The 16,032-nt window shown below is 40.9% G+C and overlaps 1 protein-coding gene across 3 annotated transcripts in view; it reads right to left on the bottom strand.

The window, feature by feature from the left end:
* Positions 1-16,032, bottom strand: part of LOC140935631 (uncharacterized) — a 35,139-nt gene that overhangs the window by 6,617 nt on the left and 12,490 nt on the right. For 2 of the 3 annotated variants that reach the window (XM_073385201.1, XM_073385203.1), the window contains exons 13-28: positions 15,524-15,611; positions 13,131-15,321; positions 12,024-12,071; positions 10,650-10,787; positions 8,514-8,554; positions 8,137-8,243; positions 7,923-8,023; positions 7,133-7,243; positions 6,387-6,545; positions 5,823-5,927; positions 4,234-5,067; positions 3,402-3,616; positions 2,640-2,715; positions 2,180-2,275; positions 893-939; positions 722-765 (exon numbers count right to left, since the gene is read on the bottom strand). In XM_073385201.1, coding sequence (XP_073241302.1) covers positions 722-765; positions 893-939; positions 2,180-2,275; positions 2,640-2,715; positions 3,402-3,616; positions 4,234-5,067; positions 5,823-5,927; positions 6,387-6,545; positions 7,133-7,243; positions 7,923-8,023; positions 8,137-8,243; positions 8,514-8,554; positions 10,650-10,787; positions 12,024-12,071; positions 13,131-15,321; positions 15,524-15,611 — 4,401 coding nt within the window. The remainder of the gene's footprint in view (positions 1-721; positions 766-892; positions 940-2,179; positions 2,276-2,639; positions 2,716-3,401; positions 3,617-4,233; positions 5,068-5,822; positions 5,928-6,386; positions 6,546-7,132; positions 7,244-7,922; positions 8,024-8,136; positions 8,244-8,513; positions 8,555-10,649; positions 10,788-12,023; positions 12,072-13,130; positions 15,322-15,523; positions 15,612-16,032) is intronic. The other variant, XM_073385202.1, reaches the window with a different exon arrangement.

Below are 16,032 nucleotides of genomic sequence, written 5' to 3'. Positions count from 1 at the left end.
AATGTGATCAAAATTATTACAAGAAAACTGCAACCATTCCTTTGAATTCTCTCTGGTCTGGGGTGAATGCATGGTGAATTAAGGAACTCAGACCTGGAAATCCGAGTTCAAGCCTTGGCTGGGACAGCTCAATGTGTAGTACCTGAAAATATCCATACTCCCCACAACGGAGGGCACTTTTGCTTTAGACCCCCCACCCCCTTGGAATTTCCATTCCAGGGGGTGCTTGTCATACCACCTAGCCCCTGGAATTCCCTTGATTTCCTTGGTTGGGACCCCCCCGGAAATGTAATTGCTTCTGAGATAAAGTGAGAAAACATTTTCTCATGTTAATACATGGTCTAATAAATTCAAGTTTGCCCTGTAGAGTTCTTTCTTAGCTAATAATTAACAGTGAGCCACTGCCGAAGAGCAATAACTCGCCAATATTACTTGCAGCCCCGAGAAAAAAGACCTAGAAAGGCCACCCCCTCCCCCCCGCCCTTTCTCGGAATTTCCGTTGCCCTCCGTGGGGAGGTATGGATATTTTCTGGTACTACACATTTTTACCTTTGCTTCTCATGGTCTCTCCTAAATAATGTGCGTAGATGTTTAGGGGTGGTTGGGGTAACACGCATCAAATTCGGATTGCTATGTTACTGATTAAATTGGCATGAAAACACTTCAAGTAAAAAAAAAAAAAACATTTACAATGCAATGCAGTACGGTAAAAAATAATTACCGAGTTGGTAACTTTTCACTGAAATCATCCTTCGGCGGCCAGTCCTAAAATTAAAAAAATGCCATAAATATTAGACATTGCTCCGAAATGTCAAATGTCAAATTTAGTTTTAAAGGTTGGGCCACAGAAAAAAATAGCATATAATTAAAGTAATAAGAGCGACATATTTACCTTTAATTTCAAAAGCATTGGTTCTCCGTTGCTGTCTAAAGGACGATCTGAGAGAAAAAGGTTTGGACACAAAAGAGTTCTTCACTACTTTCAAAAAAGGCTAGGACAGTCGAGCATAGGTAATTAACGTAGCACTTTCCAAATGACCACAGAATTGATTGAAATTTCTAAATAACTTATTCAAACAAAAAAGAACAATATTGAAACACAGAAGCACGAATGGGCAATACTGAAGAAGACTAAAACGGATGGCATTCAAGTAATCTTAAAAAAGAGCGACCAGATTTCATCAATTTTACATCAATTTTTACATGTGACTTCTTAAGCACGGGAATGGTCTATAGCTTGTTATGCAACGATGAGTTTGTCAACTAAAGGCGCTTCTTTCAGCAAAATTTGGGGTTTACATCAGTGTAAGAACCTGTGAAGTTTTTCTTTGTTTTCAACCTTTAATTTCCTAGGACCTATTAATTTCTTTTGCGTTAGCCATGAAGGTTACAGGTTCTTAGACCGAGGATAAGCCGCGATTTGTGGTCAGTTCCAGCTCGTAGTAACCTTCTACTCTGACGGAGCAAGGCTCGAAAAAGTCCAGTCCGGTTCTCTAGGACAAGTAGATTTTCTTGCTAAGCAAGCAACTTTTAACCCTTTAAGCCCCAATAGTGACCCACATCCAATTTCTCCCAACAATAACACTGCCTGAACAAACATACAGGTCATGAGAATTAATGAAATGATCACCAAAGATGAAATGTTGTGATGTAAGAACAAATTCTCTCAAGCAGTACCATAAGGAATGTATGAAGAACAGCGTGGAGAAGATGCATGTTGATGTTGGGGTTTGAAGGGTTAAAGTTCACTTACCAAATGGCCAAGGGTCCATGCAAGTCAATTTCGAACAGAATCGTTGACTAAGACGAGCAAAAAGTGGCCCCGGGTGGGTAAGAAAAATAGGAAAACTACTTACTCAAAGGACAAGCTGGAATTCAATTTTTTTTAACCCTGACACGGAAACGTCCTTTTGGCTCGTCACGCAAACCTCCCAAAGAGAATGTAGGAGAGATTGCATGACAAGCAAAAGGAGGTTGGTAGTTGACTATGACTCCGCCCCCCTCCCCCACCCCCGCGCCCCCCACGGGTTAGGGGGTGGTGACGTATGACATTTTAGACTAGTAGTTGACGAAAGTCAAAATAATTTCAAAGATCACGACCTCGACCATTTGAACAGAACGAACATCGCTTGTTTAGGAGAAATTAAACGGCATTATTTTGCCTTATCGGCAAACAAACCTTTAATGCTCTCGAAGCCCAGCCAGAAATCACCAACTTTGAACCTCTCTACAACTACTCCATTTCTACAGTTGACAACATCAGCGATTTCAGAACCTGAAAACCACAGAACGAAAACTGAAATGAATAAAACACGACACAAGCAAGCTATTTACAGCAGCCGACCTTCCTATTATTAGGGCAACGTGGTGATTAAGAGCGTCGGACAGAGAAACGTACGCGATGTTTTAGGGGGATCAGTTCAGGATACAGGGGGTAGTACCATTAAAGTTAACCCTGTAGGCAACTGCCTGAGGACTTTACCTGTCTTCTGATTATGACAAAAGAATTCAACAGCAGTTAAATTCATTGTCAACCAAAATTAAATACAAGAAAGTGCATTAAAATATGTCTATTTGTTTACAAAGACAAGTGCTTTGAGCAACCAGACTAAGAGAGAGTACAAAAGAAGAAAACTTACCGAACTCATTGCCAAAAGCCGCAGGTGTCCATAGATCAAGGTTCATGTACTTGTCCACGTGACTCACCAGAACCGGCTAATGCAAGGAATAAGAAGATTAAATTAAATTAATTAATTAATAAGTTTATTAAAGATGAAACAACAACAACATGATATTAATTTGAGGAGGACTCGGAAAAAAATCCGAGTCCCAGATGGGATTTGAACCCACGACCCTCCGTGATCTAGTCGGATGCTCTAACCACTTGAGCTACTGGAGACTCTATGGTGAGCAAGGGCCAATTTGTGGGTCTCGACTGGAACCGCATCACGCGGCTACACAGCCAAGTAATGATAGGCACACAAGAAGTGTGCATTAAAGCATATCTTTGATATGTTTTAAGGTGACAGCGCGATGCTGTTAGTGAGTTCTTCACTTCTTGTGTGCCTATCATTACTTGGCTGTGTAGCCGCGTGATGCGGTTCCAGTCGAGACCCACAAATTGGCCCTTGCTCACCATAGAGTATCCAGTAGCTCAAGTGGTTAGAGCATCCGACTAGATCACGGAGGGTCGTGGGTTCAAATAAATAAGTTAAAAAAATAAATACTAGACAAAGAAGAAAGAAAGTAAGAAAGAAATGAAAAAAATCAATCAATCAATCAGTCAATTAAAGGACATACAACCGATAGGTTAAAATGAAGGTACCCAGATAGAATTCCTTGAATGAGCGAAGTTGAGGAATTTAGAAAAAAAGAAGATAATTTATCAGTCATCCAGTTACCTCGCCCCTTTTCCAACGTTTTTCAAAGGCTTTCACGTTTCCTGGCGCTCTAGGATCCAAGAGTCTCAGTAAGCGGCCATTACAGAGCCACGAGTGTGGTGCATCCATAGGAGGGTCCAGTCCTGCGCGATCAGGCACAATGGGTGTGGCCTGGCGCACTTCATCTGAACTCTCAGCACTTGTGCATTCACTGGGTGTAGCAACTAGGACAGAACCTGATAAAAGGAAATGGTTAACATTATTACCTGGTTCCCGCATTAGTCAATGGTATATGTTGTCTTCCAATAATAACATCGATAACACAAAAGTTATTGAAGCTCACCAGTCGTTTTGATATAAAGCTGATTCGGTCGAGATGTGAATAGTTTCACGTATTTGGTTTTAAGCACGAGTAAAATTCACCCCATATGTTTTTCTTGTTCCTGCGCTAAATATATTTTCAGTGATCGAAACTGTCATGCAGTTTCACCGCTGGAGTTCCTATCGAAACGACCGGTTTCCGTTATAAGATTAAAACAGAGTATCACCAACATACAATAAAATAAATACTATAAATAAATATCCTCTACAGCACCTGCGAATCCAAGGGCCAATGATGGATTTCTAACAGTGCACGTTTCTTTTTAGTTTTTTCACGAAAGAGTTTTTAAAGCTGCTAAGAAAGTTAGTCTACATTACAGTGTGGTTAGATTTATGATCATGGAATCTCTTTGCTCTAATCCGCAGTTAGAGGTTTTAAAATACTTCGCCAAATAACACTTTTCTACAAACGTCGCATTCCAAACGAGTACGAGGGAAGTTTAGTTAATAACTTTAAGGTGAACACAATTACCATTTCTGATCACTTCCTCTTTCTTTTCACCTTGTGGCTCAGGTTTCGAGCACTCCGCTTCGTTATTGTGCTTCTGATCATCCTGAGTTACACTTTCATATAGCGAAAATCCACCATTTTTCTCACAAGCAAGGGCGAGCAGATCAAGTCCGCTTACAAACGGGAAGTCAAAAGCTCCAATTTTGGTCTGATTATCGCTCTTAGCAGGTGACTCGCACGGGGAGCCCTCCGCGGATGAGCTGTAGTCCATAAGTAGACTGAGACCAGAGGATATCTCGTTGTTCTGGCGAGGTTTGGCTTCAACCAAGCCAAAGCCAGCTTTTTTCGAGAAATGGTTTCGCCGCTTTTCTTCGGTAAGCCACAATTGTTCATGACTGGCGGGGGAATCGATCCCCATGCTTTCATCGCATATCAAGTTCACATCATCTACACCTTCACCTGATTCACTATCGACAGCAAGAAGATTCTGATTCAGTGGTGCCGATGTTGCCGAGTCAGACTTAGCTGGTTCAGTCTTCCCTAAGTCAGAACTGCCCCAGTCAGACTTTAGTTCATCAGACCTGGCTTGGTCAGACTTGGCCGATTCAGACGCGGCCGCGGCGGATCCAGGTTCCAATTTTACAGTCACCCCTCTGGCTACTTCCTTGCAGCTATTTTGCAATTGCTTCTCTTCTTCCTTATTATTGGTCTTGTCCAACGCATCATGAGAAATCTCCGTAATTTTAGCGCCCGATTCTTTGTCTTCATCATTAACAAACGTGTTACAAGGACATGTTTTACCAATCTTCCACGCATCCCTTGCCCTGTGCAATTCATCACCAAGGTCTGAAAGAACTATAAATGAGAATGGAAAATTCGTTGAGAAGTTTAACCACGCCGATGTAATAAGCCCTTGCCCCTTTAAACCCTAAGATCAAAATTTGAATTCTCATTTGTTGCCCCTATACATTTTCTACAGAAATGGTGGGGAGAAGTTAATACAAACAAGCAATTTCATCTTGTGTGATCATGTCCGTGATTCACATGACCACTCTGTTTTACAAAGCATTGATATTACAAGGAGAAATTTGATACTGATCACTCTAAGGGCTTAAACAGTCATATTGCTTCAATTGACCTTTTCCTGTAAGTTACCATTAGACCTTTTTAGGTGCATTTGATTATCACGTCTATAAAAAAACAGAAAATAAAACAAAAATTTTGCCGACGTAACCACTTTCTCTCGTGGCCCACAATTCCAGTTTTAGTGGAGGATATCTATACTGAAGTTTCTAAACTCAAAACATTTTCAGCTTGAGAGCAGTCACAAAATATCTACAAAACAGTAGTATCTCTTGGGGCGTATTTATCGTCTTTTGCATTGTCTAGCATCGATAAGCTTCGTAACTATTAGTGATCTAAACCGCACTGTACTTAGACTGCGCGCAGTCTCTCTCTTTCTTTAGTTTTAGTGATGGGAGCGCAGGCGTCTCTCCCATCTCGCGCCCGCTCGTTGCGCTCCACAAACTGAAAAGAGACACTGCTCGTAGTCCACATTGTACTAGACCGATCTAATTTAACAAGTAAAATTGTTGTTGGTCTTAACTTACCTGTCTTCGGTATAATCTGTGCCACAGATAAGTGTTTCGGTTGGTGGCAAATTCCTGGACAACACATACACCATTTGAACTCAAAGACTCTTTTTCCAGCATGACCTAAAGCGACAGGGATAAAAAAAAAGAACATTTAGCCAAATTATGCTATTTTACGAACTTAAATAAAACAGCTTCCTCTAGTTCAAACGCGAACGATAGTTGTTAAACGACAAAAAGTGTCGCGAAAATCGTGATCAAGAGGTAGTTACTACTGCTGACCTTTGCTATTGATGTCATGCTTGTCTATGTTGGTGTGGTTTTTCAAAAGTATTGCGGGAATACTTAGCTTAAGGGTGTGATTGTTGAACACTTTCTAACACCAATCAAGAGTAAAACCCAAAAGAGCTGTCTTGTTTTCGCACGGGTTTCCACGCTAAGTGCCAGCTACATCTTTTCGAATTCTGAGTGGTTCTTTGGATTGCCTGCATCTATTATCATTGGTCAGATATGGTTTTACGTCACTCAATTGAAAACCGCTATATTCAACAAGTAACAGATTATCAAAATTAAAACACTTACCAGGTTGTTCTTCCCGCTCCTTGACTCGCAGATTGTAGCAATCTAGACACACGCCAAACCCGCACCTGTGACACACCCAATGCATATTGAAGATGGTGGTGGCACAAACATCGCACATCTCTCTGACACCTTGAACGGCGCGTTTATACACCACTTTCACTAGAGAAGTTAAAGACTAACGTGAGATTATAGCACCTACTTATCGCACTTGTAAACCCATTGAGGGCCCATACAAAACGACGACCTCACATACAGGGAGACCAGTGTTCACCTACACAGACTCCAGGGATAACAATTCTTATCAGTATTGTTATCGCTCATTTGCTTTCTAAACCTGTTCCTTCATAAAAGGGGCTCTGGCATCAGGTTTGCCCACTACATCCTACATCCATTTCTAATTTCCAAGACTGTCGAAGATGAAGTTAAAGGCCCGAAGGTGTTTAAATTAAAATCCTACACGTTTGGCTCGTTTTAATTGCAATAACTCTTGTTATAGGGATTCCATTAAGAATTCTAGTGCAGGAGAAAGGTGTAATGTTACAGGAGAATATTTTGAAAGCGGCTCCACGTTTGAATAAAAAGTAATCAGAGGCTACCGAAAGTTAGCCGGAGAATTCTGCGCAGTGAACGGAGAATTTTCTGAACTCCGATCCCTGATGAACACCCTGCCAGTTAACACCCAATGTTAACTTGTTATAAAATCACAATGCACCGCTTTCCACTCAAACTTTGCCTGGTTTTGTTACCGTTTTCTCCAGCTTGTGTTATGGCTTTCTTTTCTTCTTGCATGACAGAGCAGAACTGATCTCCAATGTGGGAAAGAATGTAAAGAGACGTACTCTTGTCCATCATATCAACTATGAAATGAAAAAAAATTTTTTCTAGTTAAGCTACAATCCGCAAATATGAATTGTGTCAGATGTGCTGTAAACTAAAATGCGCGTCACACACGGAAGATCTGGCAGACCTTTAACAAAGAAAGGAGAGAGGAACCTGAAGCAACCGCCAAGTGAAAGAGACAACGTGGATTCAACCAATACGGGAGACCGTGTGTTGGTAAAAAAAAGGCGCGAAAAAGCCTTTAATGCACTTCTTGCGTCATTGGGTAACTAGCAGCGGGTACAGATTGAACGCAGGCTCAGTGAAGAGGCCAGCTTAAGATAAAGTTTGCAATGTAAAGAGCATTCAGCCAAGGCATACTGCTTTGTTCTTCGCGTATTCATGTAAGACTAAAGGCTACTGTCGCCTTACGTGCACCTGGCCATTGTATCGCCATCACACCGTAACATAACGTATCGTGGTGTAGTGTAAATCCTTGACCTTTACATTGCATCCACTTCAGTGGCCTGACATTCTAACAAACTGAACGTGGGATTCGGGTTAATCTAAAAGATGTGGTATGTTGTAAATCCACCGATGATCGAAAGGTTTCCATGTTTTTGTCTTAACGTGTTTTTGTTGCTTTTTCCCCTATCACTTTAAAGTGACTACATTTCAAAAAGAATATGAATCATACAAATTAGTAGGTACACAAACCTTGATCCTGCGCAACCCAAGGACAGAAATCCTCAGGAGCAGCGTGTTCCGGGAGCTGGAAACCAGCGACTAACACAATTCCATTCTTCCTCTTTTTTAACCTTAAGGGTAAACAAGGAGAGATTTGTTAGACCGGCAACCGGTCGTTTCGATACAAACTCAAGTTATTGTAAAAATGTAAACAGTCAGCAAAGATTCGCCTATATATACCTACCTTCGAAACATGTTAAATCTGCAGAATTCTAATCCAGTTTTCTCTCCATTGATATCCCGGCAATCTCTGCACATTGGCAAATCAGAAAACTTTGAACACACTTTGTCCTAGAAAAACAAACAAATTAAATTGGTTTAACTCGTGCCTCGAGCCTGATGTCAGAAAACGGACAAACGACAAACAACAAAAAACAAACAAAAACTTTATTACCAGCAAAGAAATGCACAACACCTACATATGAGCAAAAGCTATTCGAGGTAGGCAACGTGTGAAACACAAAACCAAACAAACCAAACATCATGCCTCTCGAGGGCGAGGGGAGACTGGGTGCGTATGACTACACTAAACAGTCTTTCGTTAACCTAACATTTACATACCTGCAGAAAGAACTGCTCAGAATTCGGCGAAACTTTATCTCCTACAGACAAGACAAGAGAAACACAACCATCTAGCATGTGATTATTCTATTTCAAATAACAAAAAATTCTTACGAATTACAGAGCCCTAATGAAAGACATTGCTTTTGTATGCCGTAGTTGGAGATCACAATTCAGACTTTCTCGGAGCAAAGCGAAGGGTAATCCTTTACAGAGCAAACTGTAGTTTCGTCCTAATCATTTTATTGGTCTGACCGGGGATAAATCCCACGAAAGTGAGCTTACACAACAGGACGGGAGAGGAAAGAAGAAGGCGAACCTTGTGTGACAAGCGGGACAAAAATTTTTTTAAAAGAACTCTTCCGCCGAACTTCACCCTCCTTTAAAAATGTCTTGTTTTAAAAGACCAGAATACATTAACTTAGTGAAGGTCACCACAAAACACATACGTCATAGGCCTGTCACGTCTGTCACACACAAGCGTTCTGACGTCCTCTTCTTTCTGTCGTCCTGTTGCGTAAACTCACTATTAGGGAGCTTTAGCATCGACGACGGCAACGGCAGCGAAAACGTCAGTTTTACAATGAATTCCCGTTTTTTCAATCTTTGTGGCGTTTACTCCAATTTGCTGAAAATGGCAAGTGTAGGCGAATTTCCCTGGAGTTGATTTCTTGAGGACCGCACTCAAGTTTAGAGAGAGAAAAAGACATTCGTCGTCGCTTGTTTACATCCTCCATAAAACCTTGCAATTAGGCATTTTCACGTCGTAGTCGTGCAAGGACGGTAAAGGAATGTACAAAAAAGCGTGATGCACGTGCAAAGTTGTTGTTTTGAGTAATAAACCTATTGCTTTTTTGATGTCCTCGTTGCCGTCGCCGTCGTCGTTGCTAAAGCTCCCTATTATCACACGAAAACGACCTGCAAGGGTTGGAAGACCTGAGTTTGAAGACTACGCGGACTAATCAAGAGAGTCAGTGTTTTGACAAGACGTCACGTCCGCCATATTGGTGCCCCAAACTAATGCGACCACGGCCATATTGGTGTCCCAAGCCAATCCTGAGGGAGCGGAGCCTTTTTCTTATGTAAGGCCATATAGGTAGTATTGAGTCACACCTATTCCTCTGTAAGCCTCAATACAAATTAACTGGGTTAATGAATTTTAAGCAGAACTGAGAAATGCTCAGAAAAAAATTCGACCCCAAGAGGGAATCAAACCCACGACTTTCCAGATACCGATAGGACGCTCTAACCACTGAGCTATGGGCGACTCACATGGCGAGCAGGTCGCAGGTTTTGGGGTAATGAATTATTAATTGTATAATCATAACTATAACAAAATTCTCAAATCTGATTGGTTCTCAACTGCCCTGATTTCAGCCTTCATAGGACAGTTTAATAGGACAGTACGCGTCATGCCTAAGTAATTGGACAGTACGCGCCATCACGCGCGCGCTTAAATGGCTTTTTTTTTTCATTGCTAGCGGAAAAATCTTAGAATTTCTTGTGTTTTGATTTAAAAAGAGCCCTATATATCTCAAATTTTGTTAAAGTTATGATTAATTGGTAACAGAACTTCGTGTCATCCAATTCGGTCTGTAATCATACTCGTGATTAAACAAATCGGACTCCCGCTACGCGGTCGTCCGATTTTGTTAATCACTCGTATGATTACAGACCGAATTGGACTCCACTCAGTCCTGTTACCATTACTAATTAACTTTGGATACACCTTCTTCTCACCTAATAAGACCTCATAAACGTTTGATACAGATCAGTAATGATACTAGAATTCATTTAGCCATTAGTTGTTTCCAATTAATATAATCTTAGGTAACTTCGATAGCTCCCTCTTTTTTTTCTTGATCTTAAACAAATTATGATAATAGGCCGGGTAATTTCCCTTTTAGGCACTTTTTAAAATCCTTGTACATAATTTTAAAGTAATTTTTAATTTTTTATCACGTAGTCATAATTTACGCAGGGCCCCTTTTGATACCAGCCAATGGCTGATAGGGCTACCCTGCCTAAATTTGACTTGACTTGATTGCTTTATTTCACCCTTATGATAAGACATTCGCGTCCGATCCCCTGCTCCTATTTTATCAAGTAATTGAAGAACACATTGATATAAATTACCATTGTTCTCATTCTGTTTCTTTCCCCTTCTTTTCTTTCCTCTTTCCACTTCTTTTGTTTCTGTTTCTTTTTTCTTTCTTCCTCTCCCAGGTTTTGGCTTCTCTACCACTTCAGTTTTCTCTTCTTCTTTGACAACTACTGTAGGACAAATAAAATAAACTAAAATGATTAAAAAAAAGAAGTATAGCTGGCACGAAAGTTGTAAGTAGACCACTAATCACTCCGCCAACTGTTCAAAACGTTCAAAGCGCTATTAGCGACTTTAAGATCCAACGACGCGACGGCATTGAGAACGTCGCTTAAAAAGTGAATTTACGTTCTTTCAGTCTTTATCGCAATTGTTCCTACCCACTTACTTTGTCAAATGTAGGCGAACCCTCCTGGAGTTGAATTCCAAGGTACCATATCCAAGTACAGAAAGAGAAATTTAATATCGTCGTTGCTAAGTGTTTACGTCCTCCATAAAACGAGAAATTAGGCATGTTCACGTCGTAGTCGTGCAAAAACGGGCAGAGAAATGTACAAAAAAGCGTGGGGCACGAGCAAAGTTGTCGTTTTCCTAATAAAACCTATTGTTTTTTTGACGTTCTCGTTACCGTCCGCGTCGTTACATCTTAAAGTCCCTCTTCACTGCACAAAGTTCTATCGACAAAAAAAGACCACTTGCAGTTGATGTGCGTCCCTCAAAAACGTCTTTGCTTAACCCTTTAAACCCTAAGATCCAAATTGGAATTCTCATTTGTTGCCCCTATTCACTTCGTACAGAAGTAGTGGGGCGAAGTTGATAAAATATCTAGCAAATTCATCTTGTGTGATCATGTCCATAATTCTCATGAGCACTCTGTTTTACAAAGCACTGATATTACAAGGAGAAATTTGCTGCTGATCACTCTTAGTGCTTAAAGGGTCACATGTAAGCTCACTAATGGCTACAGTGACTAAATTAAGCTACTACAGTAGTAAATCCACACCACTGCACCCTATTGTACGACAGAGCCTCCGCTCGCCATGGGTTTTTTAGTTCAACTTAACAGCTGAAAAGCTTGAGTTTACTACCAGGAATCAAAGCTAAGTATCAGCTACACTGGAACCTTGATATAGCGAACCTCTATATAACAAGGTCCTCGGTATAACGAACGATTTTCTTTACCCCAGTAAAAGTAAAATATATGGAAAAGAGCCTCGATATAACGAATCCTAGAGATAGCGAACAAATTCTGTAAGTCTCTTGGCCCTTCATTATATCGAGGTTCCACTGCACATTAATATTGACTGCATGTATCTTGTTGCTATCTTTGCTGCCACTGGAGATTGAAGGAGAATGTAAATCCACAGTAACAGTATCAAAGAGCGCACAGACAATAATGTTAATACCTTCCTTCTTGATTTCAGTCGAGTTAACGGCACCATTTTCTTGATGTTCTGAATCGCAAGAAAAACGAATTGCTTTTAAGTCCAAAACATAATTTTAGGCAACCTAGTTACGATCAAGTATCCTTATGTAACCGACTGTTCAACAAATTTTCAAGATAGATAAACAACAGTAGTACTAATACTAACCACATTTCCTCTGAGAAATCAAGAGCTGAAAATTTGCAGGCGTTCATGTGACTGCACACACACAATCCTCGGAGACCCAGAGGCAGTCAGTCGGGTCGGGAGAAAAGGCGCGACGAAAGTTTTCAAGTACGGGCTAAAGAGTCCCTGGGTACCGACTCTCACCGAACTATGATTGGGAACCAAAAATGCTTTGTATTATTGTGCCCAATCGGAGAACAGTTTCTCCTGAGTTCTTTTCGTGAATTGGTACACGACGGCTATTGTCTCGCTAACTTGCCAGCATCCGCTTAAATTTTTGGAAATATTTCGGTGAGAGTCGGTACCCAGGGGCTCTTTCGCCCGTACTTGAAAACTGTCGTCGCGCCTTTTCTCCCGACCCGACTGACTGCCCCTGGGTCTCCGAGGATGCACACACACTCAACCAAAGTACCAAGTCTGACCAATCATGTTGTGAGTAGGCAATCAAGTTGACCAATGAGATTTCGAAATACATCTAATTAACCAGCGTCTTAGGCAAAGCGCGGGAACACGTGCTAGCAAGTCACAATTGACCACTACGGAAAATACCATAACATGCCATGATGCTCTTTGTTTGTCATACCAAGATTTTGCATAAATAGTGTCTTAGCTTCTCTTGGGAGTTAAAATGGCCCCAAGAGAAACTGAATACAATGCTTATGCAAAATCTTGGGGTGACGAACAAAGAGCATTATGGTATGTTATGGTATGTTCTGTAGTGGTCAGTTGGCTTCCATTTCACTTCTGATTGGTTGATAACGTGGCACGATGATTTCAAGCCAATCACAACATACAGGTGAGCACAGCCAAAGTAACAGCCAATCAGATTTGACATTTACTTGGAAACTGTTCTATAGCAGAAGGAAATGATTATAACAAATGTAATACTTTTTGTAGACTAACCTTCTCCATTATAAATAACAGCAATTTGCTCATCCAAGACAGAGTCAACGACTGTTTCAAGGCTTTCACCATCTACGAGTTCCTTCTTCACAACTGTGGCTGAAGCTGGCAATTCATTTTTATTTTCTTTTTTCTTCTTCTTCTTCTTCTCTTTTTCCTTCATTTTCTTTCTTATACTGGTCATCTCTCTTATTTTCTCTTTGCTTTTATCGTTAAGGACTTCATCGTTAGGTTTAACAAAGTCAAATTGTTCACCCGGCACGTCTTTCATGGTCGGACTGTGATTTATTGTGACATCTTCGATCGCTTGATCGGCCACAAAACTGACAGAATCCACAAATTTACTTGCCTCGTCTTCGAGTTCCATTTGAGAGTCATTTTGAATTGCTTCAGTGTTATCGCAGTTACTATCCCCGCTTTTGGCTCTCTTTGCAGGAATCTTGTTTTCACTGGTTGACTTTTTCCTAGAAATCTTCCCCTTTGTTCTAGAGTTTTGTTGTCTTTTGATAGATTTCTGTTCCAGTTGAGTGTTTTTTGATAGGTCAGAGTCAAGCACTTGGTTGTCCATTTTGTTCCCATTCTCATGAGCTTCTACTTTGTTGCCATCAGCATCCAGAGATTCTGAATTATCCATCTTTAAAACTTTACTGATAACAGTACTCCTTTCAGTGATATTTTCTTTGGAGGTAGATATAGATTTCCTTTTATTTGGAGTGATTCTTCTAGAGTACGTTTTGAGCTCTTTTTCAGCAAACAACTCTCCATTATGGTCAGAAGAATTGGAAGAAAACACAGAGAAACAATTTTTCGTCAACTGCCTTGCATCGGGAATCGCCGGGGGTTTCTGTGAAGCCGGGAAATTATCAACTTCCATCGCGTTAGAAATTTTGTCCTGTAATTGCACTGACTGGTTATCCTGTGACTGTCCGAACTGGTTGTCCTGTGACACATCTGCAGCCGACTGGTTATCCTGTGGCTTTCTGGACAGATTTTCCGGTGATAAATCTGCAGCCGCCTTTGCTGCGTCATGAAAACTCTTCCGAGTCATACTTAATGGTGTAGGTTTAGATAGTTCCATAACCGTAAGCTTTCCAGTTTTTTTTCTCTTGCCCCTTAAGGTCGTTAGTTCTAACCAACCTTTCTCCGTCACAGTGGGTGAAACATTAGCAGTGCGGTTATCTTCTTTAACTGTTACTTGCTCAGACCTCTTCTCTATTAAGCTCTCTGTGGGTCGATCTTGTACACTGCTCTTAGATGACACATTTTCAGAGCCACTGCACGTTTCTTTTCCTGGGAAAATTGGCGGTGTGTGCCCAAAAAACTGACTTTGCGGCTTTTCCACAGTAACGTCCTTTGCAGATAAATTGTTTTGGGTTTTAGCGCCTTGGTTTTGGAGTGAAATCGAAGATGTCTCCTCTAACACGCTACCTTCCGGTTCATTTGCAGTAACGTTCTTAGCGGCCACACTGTTAGAGCCTTCAGTCCTTACTTCTTCTGCTAACCCCGAGGATTTCTTTTTTAGCAAACTTACTAATTCTGAAGGCTGGGCTTGCTCTGCCGCTGTGCTCTTAACTGAAGCCTTCTCCGAAAGTTTCCGATTTAAGCTCGTTGCTCTTTCGTTTTTCATGACCTGTGCATTATCCTTAGAAATATCCGCAACCTTATTTTGCTTGTCCAAGACAGGTGTTCTCTCTTTACGCGTCTTTGCTGAGTCTTTCAACCTAATATTCTCGCGAGGAGCTTCTTTCACACAATCCCCTGTCGCTACTCTTCCACTGGTCACCAGAGAAGTGTCCTCTCTTTCCAAGGGATATCTCTGCTCAGGCCTTAATGAGGTATTCACTTGCTCATGCGCAGTTTTATTTTGCTTTTTTGCTTCGGATAGATGAGAATCAACAAAACCTAAATTCTTGGGAAGTTTTTGCTCGCTGAGAACAGAATCGTTGTCGTTTAGAGAGAACGTGTGGTTGACAGAAGTGCTCGTGGTCTCCCTTGAAACATCGCCAGTTAATGGACAAGGGAGGGGATCTGTTGTAAACGAATTGCGAGTGACGGCAGCTTCTCTGAAATTTTGCTTATCTTTTTCTGCACTATTATTCTCGTCATCTTGGATTTTTGCGCTTGATAATTCTGTAGATTTTCTTTGCCTTTTAGTCCTCTTTTCTGTCGAAGAGGCTCTCGTTCTTCTAGCCTATAATAAAAGGACAAACATTAACGCCGTCAACAGACCACAGGCGAGAAAAGACCAGGTATAGAGAGTAGAGGGCAGGCTGGTTGGAAGCACTGCATTGTATTGCATGGGACTGCATGGCACCCAATTACATTGCACAGCACTGCATTGTAGCTCATCATTTTAACTTTTTTAAGTAAAAATATCAAGAACAAGCACCAACCTTCGCAGAAGCTTGCTGTTTGCTTTCCAATTTGACGGCCTCCAAATGATGTTGTAAAAGTTTTTCCAGGATCGCATGTGGTGAACTACTAAAAGAAAAAGTACATACACCTCTGTAAATCTCACCACCATAAATCATAAATTACATGACTACTTTACCAATAACTTATCAATGAAAGTAACAAGATCTTAATCAACATCAAGGTTTGGTCATTTTACTGCAAACGACAAACTGTGGTTTGCAGTTCAGTTAACGGTTTCACGTTACACGACTGCCCATATTTGAGACTTAAGATGCGCGGATGGTAGCTTGCGGCTGCCATGTTAGTATTCATTACTACTTACTTCTATTTTAGCTGAGGAATTGATTTCAAAATGTCGTTTTTTTGAAAAAGATTTCGATAATCGATAAGCAAAAAAAGTTATCAAAAGTCGTATTTCTTCTCAAACGTGGGATTGTGATGTTTTAGGGGCCAAAAACCCTTGCGGTAAATCACTTATCTCTATAGC

Source organism: Porites lutea, chromosome 4 (genome assembly GCF_958299795.1).
Source record: "Porites lutea chromosome 4, jaPorLute2.1, whole genome shotgun sequence".
Lineage (NCBI taxonomy): Eukaryota > Metazoa > Cnidaria > Anthozoa > Scleractinia > Poritidae > Porites > Porites lutea.
The sequence above is the reverse complement of the archived record's forward strand: the minus strand, read 5'-3'. Positions and strand labels throughout refer to the sequence as shown.